The 20204-nt window shown below is 43.9% G+C and overlaps 1 protein-coding gene across 1 annotated transcript; it reads right to left on the bottom strand.

The window, feature by feature from the left end:
- Positions 1–294: 294 nt before the first annotated feature.
- On the bottom strand, positions 295–19492 carry gsg1l2b (gsg1-like 2b). Its single transcript, XM_082152191.1, has 5 exons — positions 18980–19492; positions 16100–16147; positions 14093–14245; positions 5225–5336; positions 295–680 (listed from the first exon to the last, which is right to left on the bottom strand). The coding sequence occupies exons 1-5, from the start codon at positions 19278–19280 to the stop codon at positions 377–379; spliced, it is 918 nt and encodes a 305-aa protein (XP_082008317.1). The 5' UTR covers positions 19281–19492; the 3' UTR covers positions 295–376.
- Positions 19493–20204: the final 712 nt, after the last annotated feature.

The following is a 20204-nucleotide window of genomic DNA, read 5'->3' as shown; positions in this document are numbered from 1 at the left end:
GGGTCCCAGTCCTCAGCAGAACTCCTCTCCCTGTGGAGTCGTGTCTTGGACCGGGTCCCAGTCCTCAGCAGAACTCCTCTCCTTGTGGAGTCGTGTCTCGGACCGGGTCTCAGTCCTCAGCAGAACTCCTCTCCCTGTGGAGTCGTGTCTTGGACCGGGTCCCAGTCCTCAGCAGAACTCCACTCCCTGTGGAGTCGTGACTCGGACCGGGTCCCAGTCCTCAGCAGAACTCCTCTCCCTGTGGAGTCGTGTCTTGGACCGGGTCCCAGTCCTCAGCAGAACTCCTCTCCCTGTGGAGTCGTGTCTTGGACCGGGTCCCAGTCCTCAGCAGAACTCCTCTCCCTGTGGAGTCGTGTCTTGGACCGGGTCCCAGTCCTCAGCAGAACTCCTCTCCCTGTGGAGCCGGCAGCTGGTTCAGGTCCAGGAACAGGGAGTTGTCGGAGAGCTTGCGTCCAGAGCCGGACAGGTCCAGAAACTCCTCGCCGGAGCTGCTGGGAACGGAGCTGATGTACATGTCCCAAACCTGTTCTGGAGAGTCCAGGTCCAGCAGCTTCTGCTTGATCTTCAGGTTCTTCTCCATGTTCTTCCGCTTGTGTTTGAACTCCAGTATAGTTTTAGTGTATCTGTTGATGGTGGTGACGGAGGAGGCCATGCAGGCGGTGAACGAGCTCCACGCCAGACTGAAGAAAACACCATCCACAGAAATTAGAATCGACATTCTGCATGTGCATTTTTATGTATCTGAAATTTAAATGGTTTATAAAAATCTTAGATTTTTTTTTGGTCAAGTTAATCAATATACTATATATATATATATATATATATATATATATATATATATATTAGGGCTGTGCAACGATTAATCGCATACAAAATAAAAGTTTGTGTTTACATAATATATGTGTGTGTACTGTGTCTAACTATTTTGTAAATATAAATGCACACACATGCATGTATATATTTAAGATTTTATTTATTTATATATAAAATATTTATATTTATATATAATATAAATTATGTATAAATATATATATATATATTTACATTTACATTTAGTCATTTAGCAGACGCCTTTATCCAAAGCGACTTACAAATTAGGACTAAATTCAGCGAGTCATCATAAAGAGGCAAAAGCAACAACAACGCAGGAAGTGCTCAAAATACGAAGTTCAGGTATTATTCAGAGTAGCATAAGCCTGATAAGTGATGTTTCAAAGGGAAAGGATTTTATTTTTATTTTTTTTTATTTTTTTTCTATAAGGTTAAGTGCTCACGGAAGAGATTGGTTTTCAGCTGTTTTTTGAATGTTGTCAGGGATTCTGCATTCCGGATGAGGGTGGGGAGAGCGTTCCACCAGCATGGAACTAGTATATACATTATATACATGCAAATGTCTTAAATATATACATGCATATGTGTGTATTAATATATACAAAATAATAATACACAGTACACATATATATACAAAATAATAATACACAGTACACATATATATTATTTAAACACAAACTTTTATTTTGGATGTGATTAAATGCAATTAATCGTTGCCCAGCACTAATATATATATATATAAAATGCAAGCAAAAAGTTTAATAATATTAGACAGCTTTATTCAGCTCACATTGAAGTGTCATATCTGATCCCTTTCGAGGGAACTTGCACTGCGTTGATGACGACACTATGGGGAACGCCTCTTAGCGTAACGCGTCTGAAGCATGAATGAAACTAATCCAATCCTATTGACATTGCGTGATGACGTAGCATGTGACGGCATACACAGAAACTACAAAGGGACGCCGGCACACAACAGCGTTAGCTTTCGCTCTCTGTTGTGTGATCGTCTATTTGGTGTTGTCTGTGATATATATATATATATATATATAATATTGTGAAATGGCAAGTGAGCAGTTCAGGAAGTGTGTGCATCCCTGCCCTCGCTTTATCACGGGTGGGGACACACAGGAGATGTGTGTGTACGGCTCGCAGAGAGAGCTAGCAGAGAGATAGAGACTGCTTCGGCGCAGAGAGAGCTAGCAGAGAGATAGAGACTGCTTCGGCACTTTCTTGGTCCTCATCTGATAACTCAGATCCCTTCACTCCCCGTGCGGAAGCCCCCCCCACAGCTTCTTCCACTCGGGTTGAGAGTCCAGTGCTGCAGCTGTCTGATTCAGATGTGAACGTTCTCAGCATTGCAACGGGGGATCTGGACAAGCTATGAGGAGCTCCTGGAGGTTGTGACGTTTGCTGTGGCCAAACTTAACATTAGTTGTCCACAAGAGAGGCAGGAAGTGCAGGCTAGAAGCAAGCTTGATGAGCGCTTTCTGCAGCACCGATCACAGCCTTCATGCCGGGGTTTGCCTTTCTTTCCAGACTTACACAATGAGTTGTGTAAGTCATGGAACAGGCCATTTTCCTCGCGCCTGTCTAATCCCCCAGTGTTGGATTATAGCAACATCGTGGGGGTTAAGGAGAACGGTTATGGGATGATGCCGCGTGTTGAGGAGGCTTTGGCCAGCTATCTCCCCAGACGTTGCGTCATTCCTTAAAGCGCCGGGCTGCCCACCAAACCCTGCCGTACTACATCTGCTTTGGTGGGCAGAGCTTATATGGCAGTGGGTCGGGCTGGTGCAAGCCTGCATACTATGGCCATCATGCAGGTCTACCAGGCCAACCTGTTAAAGGACCTTGATGAAGGCGAGGGTCCAACTGTAGAAGATATTGCAGTGCTGCGCAAAGCAACAGATCTGTCTCTCTGCATTACCAAGGAGACGGCCCATGCCATCGGTCACTCCATGGCAGCACTGGTAACCAAGGAGAGGCATCTGTTGCTTAATCTGTCGGGTATCAAGGAGAAGGACAGGGCCTTCCTCCTTGTTGCCCCCTTTTCGCCTACTGGCCTGTTCGGCGATGCCGTTAATGCGGTCGTCAACAGGTTCCAGGAGACGGAAAAACAGGTCGCAGCGTTCAGGCAGTATCTCCCTCTCTGTTCAAGGTCCAAAAAGGCTGCCGCCAGTGTTCAGCCTCAGCCGTCATCGAGCTCCTCATACCGGCAGAGCCAAAAGGAGAGTGTTGCTTCTAGAGGTGCCCCTCAGAGAGCTTGGGACTCTAGGCGGCGCTCTCACCCACAGCCTCCTGAGAAGACAGATCTGAGGACTGTCCTTCAGGCCACGAAGGCAAAGGGAAAAAGGGTCCTAACTCATGTGAGACCTCTGAGGGCCGGCCCCAGGAAGTTCAAGGAATCAAAGAAATCCATTCCACATGATAAGGGTTACGCGCAGATACCTTTGTTCCCTATCAATGTGAAAGAAACCTTGGTTTCTGTCCCAAGGTGGCACCATGTCGCCAGAAAGCCGTTTTGACAGACGCATCCCTCACGTGCTTAGGCGCGCTCATGGATAGAAGCAAAGCATAGAAGCCTTACAAAAGGCCGCTTTTTTTCCTCCCAGACCTCAAAGGTCACCACGTTCTTGTGAGAACAGACAATACGTTAGTGGTGTCCTATTTAAACCACCAGGGGGGGTCAGAGGTCGCACCCTCTATCCAGACTGGTGCATTAGATCCTCCTGTGGTCCCAGGGGAAACTGTTGTCTCGCAGAGTAATGTATGTTCCAGGGGACCAGAATCAGGGAGCAGACATCCTGTCGAGACAGGGGCTGAGGCTCGATGTGGTGGAGTCGAAGAGGTTCGGCCCAGTGGAAGTGGATCTGTTTGCGTCTCAAGAGACGACACACTGTCCACTGTGGTTTTCCCTCACACATCCAGCCCCGCTGAGGTTGGATGCCATGGTGCAGGCGTGGCCGAGGCTGCGTCTGTACGCCTTTCCACCGATCACTCTGCTCCCGGGAATTCTGGAGAGAGTCCGTCACGACGGGGTCAGTTTACTCCTGGTAGCCCCGTTGTGGCCGGCCCGAGTATGGTTCTCAGACATGATATCACTCCTGGCAAGCCCCCCATGGGAGATTCTCATCAGGAGGGAATTGCTGTTGCAGGCAGACGGCTCAATATTCCACCCTTGGCCAGAGCTGTGGAAACTGTGGGTCTGGCCCCTGAGAGGGAACAGTACCAAGAGGCTGGCCTGTCAGCAGGAGTAGTCGAGACCATACTCAGCTCCAGAGCTCCATCCACCAGGAAGCTGTACAGAATGTTTTCACCGTTTGGTGTAGAGAGCGTGAGGCAGGCAGTGGCAGTGGTTCTCGAAGGGCTGGTCAAGGCCTACTTTGAACCTCTGGAGTCGGCTGAGGCCAAGAACCTGTCACTTAAGGTGGTCTTTCTCCTTGCCATTACCTCTCTTAAGAGGGTAGGCGATCTCCAGGTGCTCTCCATATCTCCGCAGTGCCTGGAATTTGCTCCTGGGAGAGGCCATCTTACACCCCAGACAGGGCTATGTGCCTAAGGTGCCGTCGAATATGGCGAGGTCAACGGTTCTACAGGCATTTCATCCCCCACCTCGTGTGACGGCGGAAGATGGAAGACTTAATTTGCTCTGCCCTGTCAGAGCACTTAACATCTATATTCAGAGGTCTTAGTGGAGAAAGGCGGACCAGTTGCAGGTGTGTTTTGGGTCACCCAAGAAGGGGCTCCCTGCCTCTAAACAGACCATCAGCAAGTGGATTGCTCAGGCTATTTCCCTGGCCTATCAGGTGCGCAGTTTGCCTTCACCTTTGGCCGTGAGGGCTCAGGGCACTCCGCGCACATTCATAAGGTTTTATAGTCTGGAACTCCCCTCTACATCGGCGCACGAGTGCTCTCGTCCTAGTTGTGCCTGAGACAGCTTCACACTGGGACAGGCAGGTTTCGTTGTGGCATCGTGGGAATTTCGTTCCTCACAGTGTCATCATCGACGCAGTGTGAGTTTCCTCGAAAGGGAACGTCTCGGGTTACGACTGTAACCCTTGTTCCCTGAGAGGGCAATGAGACACTGCGTCCCTTTGCCACGCCTTCTCCTGCCTGGTAGCGGCTTGCTTCATCACGAAGCTAAAGCTGTTGTGTCCCTTTGTAGTTTCCGTGTATACCGCCACACGCTACGTCATCACGCAACGCCAATAGGATTGGATTAGATTCATTCATGCTTCAGACGTGTTGTGCTAAGAGGCGTTCCCCATAGTGTCGTCATCGACGCAGTGTCTCGTTCCCTTCTCAGGGAACAAGGATTACAGTCGTAACCCGAGACGAGTCGTAAGACACTATACGCATGTATTGCTTCCCTAAACATGAGTGAACGTACATGTAAGACCAGCTGTAGTCCCAGTTCTGTGGTTTCCAGTCCTCAGGGCCGATACTCACGGTCAGCTGGAACGCTGTGGTGAACATCATGTGAGCCACCATACCCAGAAGACCTGAAGATCAGAGAAACACACTTACAGTTACAGACTCGCTCGCTCACACACACACACACACACACACACACACACACACACACACACACACACACACACACACACACACTGAATGCTGCAGTGAACATCATGTAAGGTTATTTATCCAATTCAATGCATATTGTACGCATTAAATTTCTTGTCAAATAAACAAAATCACTAGTTTAAAAAAAAAACACTGTAATATCGATATTTTTATCTCAGAATCGATACTTTCGATACTCAATGCCAGTGTCGATATATCGATACTTCATATCGATACGCCAATCCCTAACACACACACACACTCACACTCACACTCATACTATCATCATGTCCATCTAAACGCACGCGCACACACACACACACACACACACACACACACACACACACACACACACACACACACACACACACACACACACACACAGATGGCAAACTGGACATAATCGACACATTTTGGATTATTATCGACACAACAGGACAATCACAGTCCCCTCAGCAGAAACATGGAGGACGGAGGTTAAACTGCACATTATTTACAGCTCAGAGTCTCTGCTAATCTACTGAACATCAGAGAAATAACTGAAGGAGATCAGAGACGTCTGCAGTTCTCAGGCGATCTGTGGCTCTTATACTATCATCATGACCATCTAAATGCACACACACACACACACACACGCACACACACACACACACACACACACACACACACACACACACACACACACACACTTATAGTATCATCATGTCCATCTAAACCCCGTCACGCGTGTGAACGAGAGCATCTGACCCATAACCCTCATGTTTCCATGACAACCACAGTGAGCCGCCTGCATGCCCACATCATCACAAACACACAAGTGAATCATAATAATAATAATCATAATAATAAAGCGCTTATTAACTGCATTATTTGATGAATCAGCAAAATCCCAGGACAGAGGAGCTGTCGTTCACTACAATCCTGATCAGTTCTTCATCGTCTCGTGTTTCAGCACGAATGATCGATTCCCTCAGCATGAATATATAATGAGCTAAAACACAGAAGAGGTTCTCAAGAGACTCTTAGTTGTCAAATCTCATCAGCTCTTCTGGATATTCAGACCTGCCACACTGCATTTACATATGAGGCACATGAAGACCAATCAGCTCAGTTTAAATTTCCTCATCCTAAACTATTATATTACTTTAGAAGACTTACAATAAAACTACGGGTAACACGTTCTATGAAGCCCATGCTTATAATGAATTACAGCTCCATTTATACTTATTTATAAGTATTACTGTTTTATAAATATATTTATTAAGACCTATACTGCATTAAAAGGACAGTTATAGTTACATTTATATGATTTGTATAATTACAAGTCATGGGTTTGCTTTTTCAATGCACATGCTCATGAGTATATATACTTTTTAGTAATTCAGATTTATTTCTGTCAAATAAGTGAACATATAGTTATTAATAGCGGTGTTGTGTTCTTATAAATACTTATTGTGAGTGATAATACAGTTACTAACCTCTTTACATGCATCACTGATGGCTTTAAGTGAAAATAATAGGATGCATTTTTCCTAAAGCAAATGTTCAGAAATCATGAAGATGAACTCATTATTCATTTTTACGTTGTTTACTTGTAAATGTAATTAATGAACAATAATTCCTGTAATAAAATAATGAAAAGAAAAACATAAATCATTAATACAAACAGTTTTTAAACATACTAGCAAAATACTGCAACAATATAACTCTTATAAACATTACCATGCATATGGCTGAGGAGAAATAGACTTTAACAAATCATAATTACCATTCATGACATTCATAATGCGAACATTAGCCATTAAAGACATAATTGATAACTAATTGGTGCAGCAAACAAGTGTCTCTGGAACTATTTTGGGGTGTTTCTACTACTATTTCTTTAACTTTAGGAACGTATTGTGTATTAAAGCACTTTAGAGTTTATTTTATATTTGATCATTTATAAATTAGTGTATAATGGATTATGAACATGTGCATTGAAAAAGAAAATGCATGACTTATAAGTAATTATAAAAATAATATAAATGTGACTTTAACTGTTATAATAATGCAGTATAGGTCTTAATGAGTCCCCATAAATATATTTATAGAATAGTAATACTTATAAATAAGTATAAATGCGGCTATAATTCATTATAAGCAATAGAAAGTGTTACAAAACTACTTTTACTAGTACTTTTATGGTGCTTTTCCTGTTCCTCATGAGAGAGAAAGTCATGCCGGCCACTTCTGGGTGAATTATTTCTTCAACTTTAGGAACATTATTGTGTATTAAAGCACTTTAGAGTTTTGTGGATGTGTTATTAGACTCACAACACATAATTAGCTATGTGACTAAGCTCATTAAAATGGAAAGTTTTCAGTACACATCATGCTTGAATGCATCTCTTCTGCTGATGATGTCAGATGAAGACAGGAGCTAATTGAGGTTGTAGCTCCCCCTTCCCATGATGCACTGCTTCCATGATCCCGCTCTCTCGAAGACGTCAAGCTCAACAGAGATGCGACAGTAAGTCATAAGTTCATCGCTCATTATGCAATATTAAAACTCTAGCATGAGCACACGAGGTCTCTCTGCAAACTCTCTCTTGATGATGTTTGACACACATTCATGATGATCCAAGCCTCGTTTAAACACACAAGTGTGTGTTTCATTTATGATATGGCTGGTGTTTGGTGTAAATCTGAAGTGTGCAAAAGGTAAGATATGACATTAATTATAATAATATTACATATTTTCAATTTTATATTATTATCATCACTTTGACTATATAATATAATATGTCAAAATGATAATATCTTTCCTCTATTATTATTATTATTATTATTATTATTAGTTGTAGTAGTTGTTGTTGTATTAATAAATATATTAACTAATATTTAAAGTTGAGATTTTACCAGTTTGACTATTCATATGGATTCTTCATAATATAATATAATATAATATAATATAATATAATATAATATAATATAATATAATAGTTGAAATGATAATATCTAACCTTTATTATTATTATTATTATTATTATTATTAGTGGTGGTATTACTAAAAATAATATTTAAAGGTGAGATATTTAAATATTTAGTTTGACTATTCATATAGAATCTTCATAATATAATATGATATAATATAATATAATTCAATAAAATATATGTAATATAATGTAATATAATATAAAAATGATAACATCTTACCTTTATTATTATTATTATGTGTCACCTTTTTATATTGTATTATTATATTATATTGTAAAATTTTATTATATTAATAACATAAATATTGATTGTACAGTGCAACTCCCTCTCAATACAATAGGCTTTCATCATCAATGCTACACTGAAATATAGATATATATATATTTATAAATAAGTAGGACAGGATTTAAGCAGATTGATTCGACACATATGTCGCCATAAGCCCTTAAATTGTGAAACTGTCAAAAAATATCCTGGACGACATTCAGGAGTTCTGGCTTCCCAGTACGGTGAGGCTTATATGGGATTTTGAGCCTGATGGTTTATATGTATCTGGGGAAAGGCAGGGCTCTGAGATAACACATAAATGCAAAGGCATTCACTACAAAAGACAAGCAGAGGGTAAATCCACCAGTAATTGCATCTCTATGGCTGTTTCCATCCATTTTGGGATATCGTGTTAAAAAACACTGGATGGAAAAAGCAAAATGAGCATAAATGCACATAAAAACATGCACTAAATTGAGGTGGATAAGTGTTTTATCCGATTAGAAGACATGCACGTAAACTATGATGGAAACACGTTTACGGAATGAATCCCTCGATGTGAAACTTAACCCTCAGTGTCAGCTGTGATTGGATAACTGGAGTAAGCAGTGGACCAATGGCGTCACAGCGTCTCTAATGTTGGTTAGGTGTTTCTGAAACGCCGGAGTCGAAGTGTGTGATCAGAATGATTGGGTTTAATTCCCTCCAGAAGTGTCTCACACACACGAGTGTGTTCCCGAACACCAGCATCCGAACGCCAGAGAACTCGACAGCGTTTACTGTGTTTCGTCTGATGCTCCGAGACACACTCGTTCATGATGGAGGGGAAAACAACCAGAAACTTACAGTTTATTACTGATATTTTGTGACGGGTTTTGTTCTCTTGAAAACATGAGATGGAAACACTGCTTTATTTATAAATGTTTTATCCCATATTCCAAGTTAAATTCACAACTTTGGATGGAAACACAGCCAGTGAGTGGTTTTTAAATAGCTAGTATGGCAATTTGCTTGACCTGTTTTTTAAAATTGGTGACTGTAACACAACGTGGCTTGAATGCGGGATCTAATAGATCTGAATCTCAATGAGTCAGGTGACCTTTGAAGGATAAAGCCGTGGATAATCATCAGAGAGCAGAAACAAGCACATGCAGATTATATACAGTCAAACCAAACATTATTCAGACACCAGATATCACTTCTGATAGTGTTTCACTAGTGTGATCAGGACACTATAGTTCATTTATGTAAGTGAGGAGAGCAAAATAAAGTAAACTTTGACATATTATACCCAAAAACTCTTCATACAGTGACTACCAGTAACATCTATACAAATTTGGGACCAGAAATGATTCAGACACTTTGAGCTGATCATGTTTTGCTGAAGTGTGTTTTCTTTAATTGCTAATGCAACCTTTTTACACACAGACTGAACACAATGAAGCATGGCTTGGTAATTGGTTGACCTAAACAAGTATTATCTAATTGTGTAGTTACATTTAACAGCTGACAGATATTCAACATAATTCATGTGTGAGACAGTCTAACAGAAGGACAGACAAAACCAGTCAAATATCAACTGAGTTCATAACTCTGAGTTCTTGTCATATTTTATTACCATTTTCTAAACTATAACGAATAAACTGTGATAATGTGAGAAATGTTGAAGGTGTCTGGATACATTTTGGTTTGACTGTATATATATATATATTACTCACTTTTAGTTAATGTTACTTAAAGGGACACTTCAACCATTTGCATTAAGCTTTGTATCGTTAGAAACCCAGTCATATTTTTGAATGGTCGTGCATTATTCCATCATTTTCCCCTGAGACGGGAGAAATACGGATTTCAGTGTTGCGGTTCCTGCTTATAATGATGTTAAAATGTCATTCTAAGCAGGAAGTCCCATATCTTTGTAGAGGGGTTGAGACTACAAACACTCACACTACAGACCTATTACAGATCAGTGGGTAAAACTTCACTTACAGAAACTAAAAGCAATATCCGCCATCTTGTTTGGAAGCTAAGCTAACAGGCGCTGTGGAGCCAGATGTGAAGTTATGACAATGGCAGATGGTACTCAATATGATATGGAAGAAGAGAATTTCGAAAGTCTGATGTTCGAATCAGATGTTCGTAGCTATCTTTACGAGCCGCAATATAGCGAAGAACAGCTGAGGCTGATGGAGGAACAGGAGGCAGAAGACCTCCCTGTGGCGGACGAGGAGCCGAGCTGGGGCGGACTGGTGCATTCTAGCTCGAGCTGGAGCGGACTGATGCGTTCTGACTCCAGCTGGGGCGGACTGGTGCGTTCTGACTCCAGCTGGGGCGGACTGGTGCGTTCTGACTCCAGCTGGAGCGGACTGGTGCATTCTAGCTCGAGCTGGAGCGGACTGATGCGTTCTGACTCCAGCTGGGGCGGACTGGTGCGTTCTGACTCCAGCTGGGGCGGACTGGTGCGTTCTGACTCCAGCTGGAGCGGACTGGTGCGTTCTGACTCGAGCCGGGGCGGACTGGTGCGTTCTGACTCGAGCCGGGGCGGACTGGTGCGTTCTGACTCGAGCCGGGGCGGACTGGTGCGTTCTGGCTCCAGCTGGTGCGTTCTGACTCCAGCTGGAGAGGACTGGTGCGTTCTGACTCCAGCTGGGGCGGACTGGTGCGTTCTGCTGACTCCAGCTGGAGCGGACTGGTGCGTTCTGACTCCAGTTGGGGCGGACTGATGCGTTCTGACTCCAGCTGGGGCGGACTGGTGCGTTCTGACTCGAGCTGGAGCGGACTGGTGCGTTCTGACTCGAGCCGGGGCGGACTGGTGTGTTCTGACTCCAGCTGGGGCGGACTGATGCGTTCTGACTCGAGCTGAGGAGGACTGATGCGTTCTGACTCCAGCTGGGGCGGACTGGTGCGTTCTGACTCGAGCTGGAGCGGACTGGTGCGTTCTGACTCGAGCCGGGGCGGACTGGTGCGTTCTGACTCGAGCTGAGGAGGACTGATGCGTTCTGACTCCAGCTGGGGCAGACTGGTGCGTTCTGACTCGAGCAGGGGCGGACTAGTGCGTTCTGACTCGAGCCGGGGCGGACTGGTGCGTTCTGACTCGAGCCGGGGTGGACTAGTGCGTTCTGACTCGAGCTGGGGTGGACTGGTGCATTCTGACTCGAGCCGGGGCGGACTGGTGCGTTCTGACTCGAGCTGGAGCGGACTGGTGCGATCTGACTCCAGCTGGGGCGGACTGGTCTGATCTGACTCCAGCTGGGGCGGTCTGGTGCGTTCTGACTTGAGCTGGAGCGGACTGGTGCGATCTCACTCGAGCGGGGGCGGACTGGTGCGATCTGACTCGAGCCGGAGCGGGCTGGTGTTTTCTGACTCGAGCCGGAGCGGACTGGTGCGATCTGGCTCCAGCTGGTGCGTTCTGACTCGAGCCGGGGCGGACTGGTGCGATCTGGCTCCAGCTGGTGCGTTCTGACTCGAGCTGGGGCGGACTGGTGCGATCTGGCTCCAGCTGGTGCGTTCCGACTCGAGCCGGGGCGGACTGGTGCGTTCTGGCTCCAGCTGGTGCGTTCTGACTCGAGCCGGGGCGGACTGGTGCGTTCTGACTCGAGCTGGGGGCGGACTGGTGCGTTCTGACTCGAGCTGGGGCGGACTGGTGCGTTCTGACTCGAGCTGGGGCAGACTGGTGCGTTCTGACTCAAGCTGGGACGTTCTGACTCGAGCTGAGGCGGACTGGTGCGTTCTGACTCGAGCCGAGGCGGACTGGTGCGTTCTGACTCGAGCTGGGGCGGACTGGTGCGTTCTGACTCGAGCCGAGGCGGACTGGTGCGTTCTGACTCGAGCTGGGGCGGACTGGTGCGTTCTGACTCGAGCTGGGGCGGACTGGTGCGTTCTGGCTCCAGCTGGTGCGTTCTGACTCGAGCCGGGGCGGACTGGTGCGTTCTGGCTCCAGCTGGTGCGTTCTGACTCGAGCTGGGGGCGGACTGGTGCGTTCTGACTCGAGCTGGGGCGGACTGGTGCGTTCTGACTCAAGCTGGGGCATTCTGACTCGAGCTGAGGCGGACTGGTGCGTTCTGACTCGAGCCGAGGCGGACTGGTGCGTTCTGACTCGAGCCGGGGCGGACTGGTGCGTTCTGACTCGAGCCGAGGAGGACTGGTGCGTTCTGACTCGAGCCGGGGCGGACTGGTGCGTTCTGACTCGAGCCGGGGCGGACTGGTGCGTTCTGACTCGAGCCGGGGCGGACTGGTGCGTTCTGACTCGAGCCGGGGCGGACTGGTGCGTTCTGACTCGAGCTGAGGAGGACTGATGCGTTCTGACTCGAGCCGGGGCGGACTGGTGCGTTCTGACTCGAGCCGAGGCGGACTGGTGCGTTCTGACTCGAGCCGGGGCGGACTGGTGCGTTCTGACTCCAGCTGGTGCGTTCTGACTCGAGCCGGGGCGGACTGGTGCGTTCTGGCTCCAGCTGGTGCGTTCTGACTCGAGCTGGGGGCGGACTGGTGCGTTCTGACTCGAGCTGGGGCGGACTGGTGCGTTCTGACTCAAGCTGGGGCGTTCTGACTCGAGCTGAGGCGGACTGGTGCGTTCTGACTCGAGCCGAGGCGTACTGGTGCGTTCTGACTCGAGCCGGGGCGGACTGGTGCGTTCTGACTCGAGCTGAGGAGGACTGGTGCGTTCTTAATCGAGCCGGGGCGGACTGGTGCGTTCTGACTCGAGCCGGGGCGGACTGGTGCGTTCTGACTCCAGCCGGGGCGGACTGGTATGTTCTGACTCCAGCCGGGGCGGACTGGTGCGTTCTGACTCGAGCCGGGGCGGACTGGTGCGTTCTGACTCCAGCCGGGGCGGACTGGTGCGTTCTGACTCCAGCCGGGGCGGACTGGTGCGTTCTGACTCCAGCCGGGGCGGACTGGTGCGTTCTGACTCCAGCTGGGGCGGACTGGTGCGTTCTGACTCTAGCTGGGGTGGACTGGTGCGTTCTGACTCCAGCTGAGGCGGACTGGTGCGTTCTGACTCGAGCTGGAGCGGACTGGTGGTGCCTGTGCTCTCACTGACTGTGGGACTACGGACACAGAGATAGAGTCCGTCTGCTGCAAAGAATTTCAACGATGCCTATTTCTCCTGGACGAAATCTCTGAATCAGACGAGGACACAGACGTTTGTGTTGTGAAGATTAGTGGGAGTGGCTTGCGGAGCTGTGCAATGTGGTGCATTGTGGGAGTTGTTGTCTTCCATACAAATGCACCCTAAAGTTACTTTCTGTCTTTCCTTAGTCAAAAAGGCACCAAATTCAAAATTTATGTTACATTTCGACTACATATATGACCCACTTTCAATAAAGATTAATGTTCCCACGGGTGAAATGCTCCTTTAATGCATTAACTAATGATAACAAATGAGACCTTGTGATGTGATGCATCACCAAAATAATAAGCACATGCTGATCATACAGAACAGGTTTACCTGACAAGACTGTGAATATGGCAGCAAAGGCATTCAGTTTCAGTCCATCAATGACGTTCCCGAAATGGCAGACCTCTATAGACATGAGGATTCCTCCAGTGGCCAGGAGTAAAATATAGAGACACTCGGCCGCGATGCAGAGCCACAACACACCTGAGGATTCGGGAGAGAAACGAGGAGGTCAAAGAGGGAATAATGGATGGTTTTATCAGGAAGCGGATGGAGCCGCTGATTACGACTGACACTTCGCAGACAAACACAACCTCGTTCAGACGGGCCTCCTTATCCTGCTCACGGGGAGCGTATGAAATATTGAAATATTCATATACGAGGAAACTTGACACTGAGATTTAAAAGCAGAATTCAGCTTTGAAAGCATGCGGATACATTTACATATTTCATACGCTTCACCGAAACGTTTCATGTTGCCACATGTATGGAAGTAAAAGAATGCCAAATGTTTTTGAGACAAAAAAGCTTGTTGAATTGCACTAATTGAAAAAAATATACATTGCATTAACAGCATTTTAAAGCATTGCATTTTAGGGCTTGCGTTTTGTGTGAAATGTTTTGAATTGAAATATTCACAACTTAAATATACAATGTTAAATTTCAGCCCATACAAAATGCAAGCCCTAAAAATACAATGCATTAAAAAGCAAGCATGGTTAATATTGCATTAACCATGCTTGCTTTTTAAAGCATTGTATTTTTAGGGCTTGCATTTCTTTGCAAGAAATGTATTTTTAGGGCTTGCAATGCATATCTTTTTCAATTAGTGCAATTCAACAAGCTTTTTTGTCTCAAAAACATTTGGCATTCTTTTACTTTCATACACATGCACTTTAGGTGATATGATGAAGTATTGAATATGTCTGTGTCCAGTTTTCTAGTTTCAGACAAGCCTGTGAGGGACAGAAGTGCAGACTACTCAATATAATGAAAGATTGTTTGGGGGTCAGTAAGATTTCTTTGAAACATGTTGATTATTCTCACCGGGGCTTCATTTATTTGATTAAAAAATATGGTGAAAAATGTGACATTATTATACTGTAAATCAGTTGTTTTCTATGTGAATATACAGTAAAGTGTAATTTATTCCTGTGATCAAAGCTGAATTTTCAGCATCATTACTCCAGTCTTCAGTGTCACATGATCCTTCACAAATCACTCTAATATGATGATTTGATGCTCAAGAAACATTGATGGTTAATATTTTTGTGGAAACTGTGATGCATTTAATTTTTCAGGATTCTTTGATGAATAGAAAGGTTTTATTTGAGATATTACTGTTGGTGAATTTAATGCATCCTTCCTGAATAAAAGTAATACTTTCTTAAAAACTAAACAACGAAGCTGCTTCCAAAATGCAGAAAAAAAACATCAGATACTGGCGTTAAAACGGCATCAATGTTATTAAACCCACATAAGAACCAAAATTAAATAATATCTTCCCTTTCTTTTATCATGGACACTGCTCTTTATCATTGACCCATATATGAGCCGACTGAACATGTTTCCCACACAGTGACTAAAGCATAATGCATAAGCACAGACTTACTCATCAATAACACTGTGACTATAATCTAGAAGAATATGATTATATGGTTACACCATGCATTTCATTTCCAGGGATGTAAACCGTAAAGATGATTATTTATATCTTTATCTCTGCGTTCAGTGCAGAATGTTGAATTACAGTGTGAAGTTGGGATGTCATGATTAACTATCATTACAGCTGACGGATCTTTTGCCTGGATCGTGTATCTGTTAATTATCCTGGAAACAAGTGTGCTAAAGATGCTGGCGCTGCCCGCTGAGCGAACGAAACCTTATTGACACGCTCATATATCTAGATGAATGAGAACGAGGCAGGTGTGCGGGCTTGATTAAAACGGACTGGACCTCCAGACATGAGAGAAATATCTCATACAGGAGAAACGCTCTCATTAATATTCACAACATCATGCAGAATCTCAGCTGGTAATTGAGAATGACAGAACGTACCTCTCTCATGGGGAGGAGCGACGTTTATGAAGCTTCTGCATTTCTCACCTGCATTTAGGAAAGAAGAGTGTGAGAACATTGGCGTTTTGATTCAAAGCATTTGATTCATTTTCAATGTTGTAAAAAAATATATATTAGAAAGAATGTAAATGCTAGTGTAAAACCTGATGGTTAGATTGAAGTTACTACTCTGGTCACACCAATTCTCTCTATTAACTAACTATTAACTATGATTTTTGCCTCAATAAACTCCTAATTACTGCTTATTAATAGTCAGTAATGTAGTTGTTAAGTTTAGGTATTGTAGGATTGAGGGATTTAGAATAAGGTCATGCAGAATAAGGCATTAATATGTGCTTTATAAGTACTAATAAACATCCTAGTAATATGCATGATAATACGCAACTACTTAATAGGGAGAATTGGACCCTTAACTAAAGTGTTACCAAACAAATCATACTGTAGTATAAAAATATATTCTTTATATAGTGTTTAAAGTTGGCAGGAAATCAAAATGCACTGAAAGTTAAATATGTTAAATTCATATTCCTCATAATGCTGAATCAGAATAAGTTCTTCTCGCAGCATCTCTTCTCTTCTCTGATGATGTGGGCGGGGCTATAACCTGTCACTCACATGAGATCAGCCAATAGCAAACCACAACCATCCAATCAATTCCCCACAGACACAATCAAGCCCCGCCCACATTTGTTCTTGTTCCAGAAGCGTTTCACTCGGATATACGACACAATAGAGGAGAGAAGAGCAGCGTAACTTCTTCTAATGCATACATTAATACATGTTTTATGTAATATGTGCATTTTACTCTCATGACTGCAACCCAGATGATGTTTTGTGTTTGTGTCGGTAACAATGTGCTCTGTCTATATGTTATAATCTGTTTCTGAAGAGTCTTCCATTGTAAATATTTTAAATATTTTAATAGCTTAAGCAGTTTGATATTAACATTATATAATTTAAATGACATACAGTTGTACAGTACTGTACAATATACACTCACCGGCCACTTTATTAGGTACACCTGTTCAACTCATTAACCTAAATATCTAATCAGCCAATCACAGGGCAGCAACTCAATGCATTTAGGCATGTAGATTTGATGATCGGCTGAAGTTCAAAACGAGCGTCAGAATGAGGAAGAAAGTGACTTTGAACGTGGCATGGTTGAGTGTTTCAGAAACTGATGATCTCTGGGAGTTTCACACACAACCACCTCTAGGGTTTACAGAGAATAGGCTGAAAAATAGGAAATATCCAGTGTGTGAAAATGCCTAGTTGATGTCAGAGGTCAGAGGTGATAGAAAGGCAACAGTATCTCACATAATCACTCGTTACGACTCGGGTTGGGAATTGAAAATCGATTCCAGAATACTTGAGGTCAGGAATCGGATACTTGTTATAAAATTAAAATTTTGATTCCTCTTATCAATTCCTTTGTGAGCATTTCAGTTCGACTTTAAACCATTCCAGCACAAGAGACTCTGTTTTCTGTGTTCATGTGTATCAGTATATCAGATCCGTGCAGCTCTTAAAGTGACAGCAGCCTAATATTCCTGCTCTATAATAACACTAATATTCCTATTCTATAAGCACATGTAGTTCATTAATATTACTAAGTACTTATTTGAGTACTACGTCACCTTAAAATCAAGTGTAACCATTTATAATAAAAGAAATACGCACTATTCAAACAACAAAATTTCTATTCCTAATCTGTATTTGACTGAATGATAAAGTGATAACCAGTTAACGCCAAAAACACAGATCACCTGCCAATTATACTTCATCACAATATACGAAACGAAACGAGAGTTTTTGGATGGATAGAATGGATAATGGATAGAATAAGTCAGAAACAGAAATGTTAAAAAGCAACCAGTCTCATCCTGTCGGTAAACAAGGTGCGCGCGCTCGAAAACACGTAGTTAATTAATATCACTATTTGAGTACATCACCTTATTATAATAAAGTGTAGCCTAACCAATTATAAAAAAATAAATACGCACTATTCAAAGAACTACACAACATTTCTATTCCTAATCTGTATTTGACTGAATGATGAAGTGCACAGAAACAGGCAGTGCGTCCAGTAACTGTGAAAACCAGTAAACACCAAAAACACAGATCACCTGCCAGTTATCCTTCATCACAACATACCGAACGAGTTTCTGGATGGATGGAATGGATAGAAGAATAAGTCAGAAACAGAAATGTTAAAAAGCAAAACAACACGTAATTGTTTGATGGGAAGAAAATTGTGAAAACCAGTAAACACCAAAAACACAGATCACCTGCCAATTATACTTCATCATCACAATATACGAAACGAAAAGAGAATGTGTGTGTGGATAGAACAAGTCAGAAACAGAAATCGTGAGCTTAGAATTATAAGGTTCTATCTCCGTTTAGGGTAGTTCCGAGATATTGAGCATCAAAGTTTTTAAATCCCAGCTGGCAATGGAGAGATGGAACCTTTTTATTCGATTAATAACTACTAACAAAATATTTTTTTACAAAAATAACACCACACAGGCATTAATAAACACCTAATGGATCAGATTATGTCAAAAACTCAATTTGACCAAAAGTGGAGATAGAACCTTATAATTCTAAGCTCACGAAATGTTAGACAGCCTGTCGGTAAAAACAAGGTTGAAAAACATGTAAATGTTTGATGGAAAGAAACGAAAGCCATATCCTTACCGACCATTTTTGGATTTTTGGATGGATAAAATGGATAATGGATAAAATAAGCCAGAAACAGAAATGTTAAATAGCAATCAGACTCATCCTGTCGGTAAAACCCAGGTTTGCGTGCTTGAAGACACGTAATTGTTTGATGTGAAGAACCATCCTTACCGACCAGGTCGACGTTCTGCTCGCAGGAGAACCAGATTCCGGTGTGGAACTTCCTCAGAACAAACTTATCCTCTCCGGTCTCCCACATGTACTGGACCCTCCGGCTGTCGGTGAGGTTCGAGCTGTTGTATCGGATGCAGTGTGTGTGTTTGCCGGTCACCGGTTCGGTACAGAAGGGCTTGACAACTTTCCGGGTTCCCTCGCACCAGTAGCTGGTGGTGAGCGCGCATATCGCGAGCATCAGCGCGAGGAAGTTCAGGGTGAGCGCGAGCGAGCCTCTCCTGCGCCGGTCCATGCCCATGATGAGAACACTGAACACTGATCCAGAATCAGCTGGTGCTCCGAGAGAGTGAGTCCGAGCCTTAAACCTGGATCGTCATGTAGAGTCAGTCCTTCAGTGCTGCGTGCACGCGCGCGCGCGCTCCCCACAGTCAGTTCTGCACACTGCGCTCATGCGCTGCTGTGGCGCGCTTCGCTTCTCATGTGATGTCAGTCAGAATCAATGAACGCCGCGAGTCATGGATCTCTCTCCTTAAAGGGTTAGTTCACCCAAAAATGAAAAATTATCCCATAATTTACTCACCTTCAGGCCATCCTAGCCTATATGACTTTGTTCTCGCAGCCGAAAACAATCAGAGTTATATTGGAAAAATATCCTGGCGCTTCCAAGCTTCATAATGCCAGGGAATTTACCTGAGATTTTGAAGCCCAAAAAAGCGTATATCGGGGAGTAACTTGCGTTACTTATTCGAAAAAGTAATTCAGATATTATGTTGTTTATTCAAATTACTTTAGTCACTTGAAAAAAAGTAATATGATTATATTACTTGTAATGCGTCACGCGCAACGCTGCTCATAGCAGGTGATGAATTATGAGAAGCATCAGGATATATTAATTATTGAGTTATGCACGGAGGAGTAAAAATGTCATAAGTTCAAGAAGATTGCAATGAAATCGTGCATTTTTGTTAGGAACATTCTAGCTTACATTTCAAAGTGCAATTTTCCAAACTCATAAGGTTGTGGCAGAGTGTTTTATCACATGTTACACGAAGGACGCTGTGGAAAACAAACTGCTTCATTTTCGACCTAATTTATTAGTGTGTGTTGGATATGAGGCCAGCGGATCAATATTAGTGACAGAGCGCTAACCGGCAGGGCTCTGGAGGATGAAGTCCTCGTCTGGACACGTTTGACACCCAAGCGTGAGAGATGCATCAGTTTA

The sequence above is a fragment of the Leuciscus leuciscus genome (genome assembly GCF_965113295.1).
Source record: "Leuciscus leuciscus genome assembly, chromosome: 21".
NCBI lineage: Eukaryota > Metazoa > Chordata > Actinopteri > Cypriniformes > Leuciscidae > Leuciscus > Leuciscus leuciscus.
This window is presented reverse-complemented; position numbering and strand designations above follow the sequence as displayed.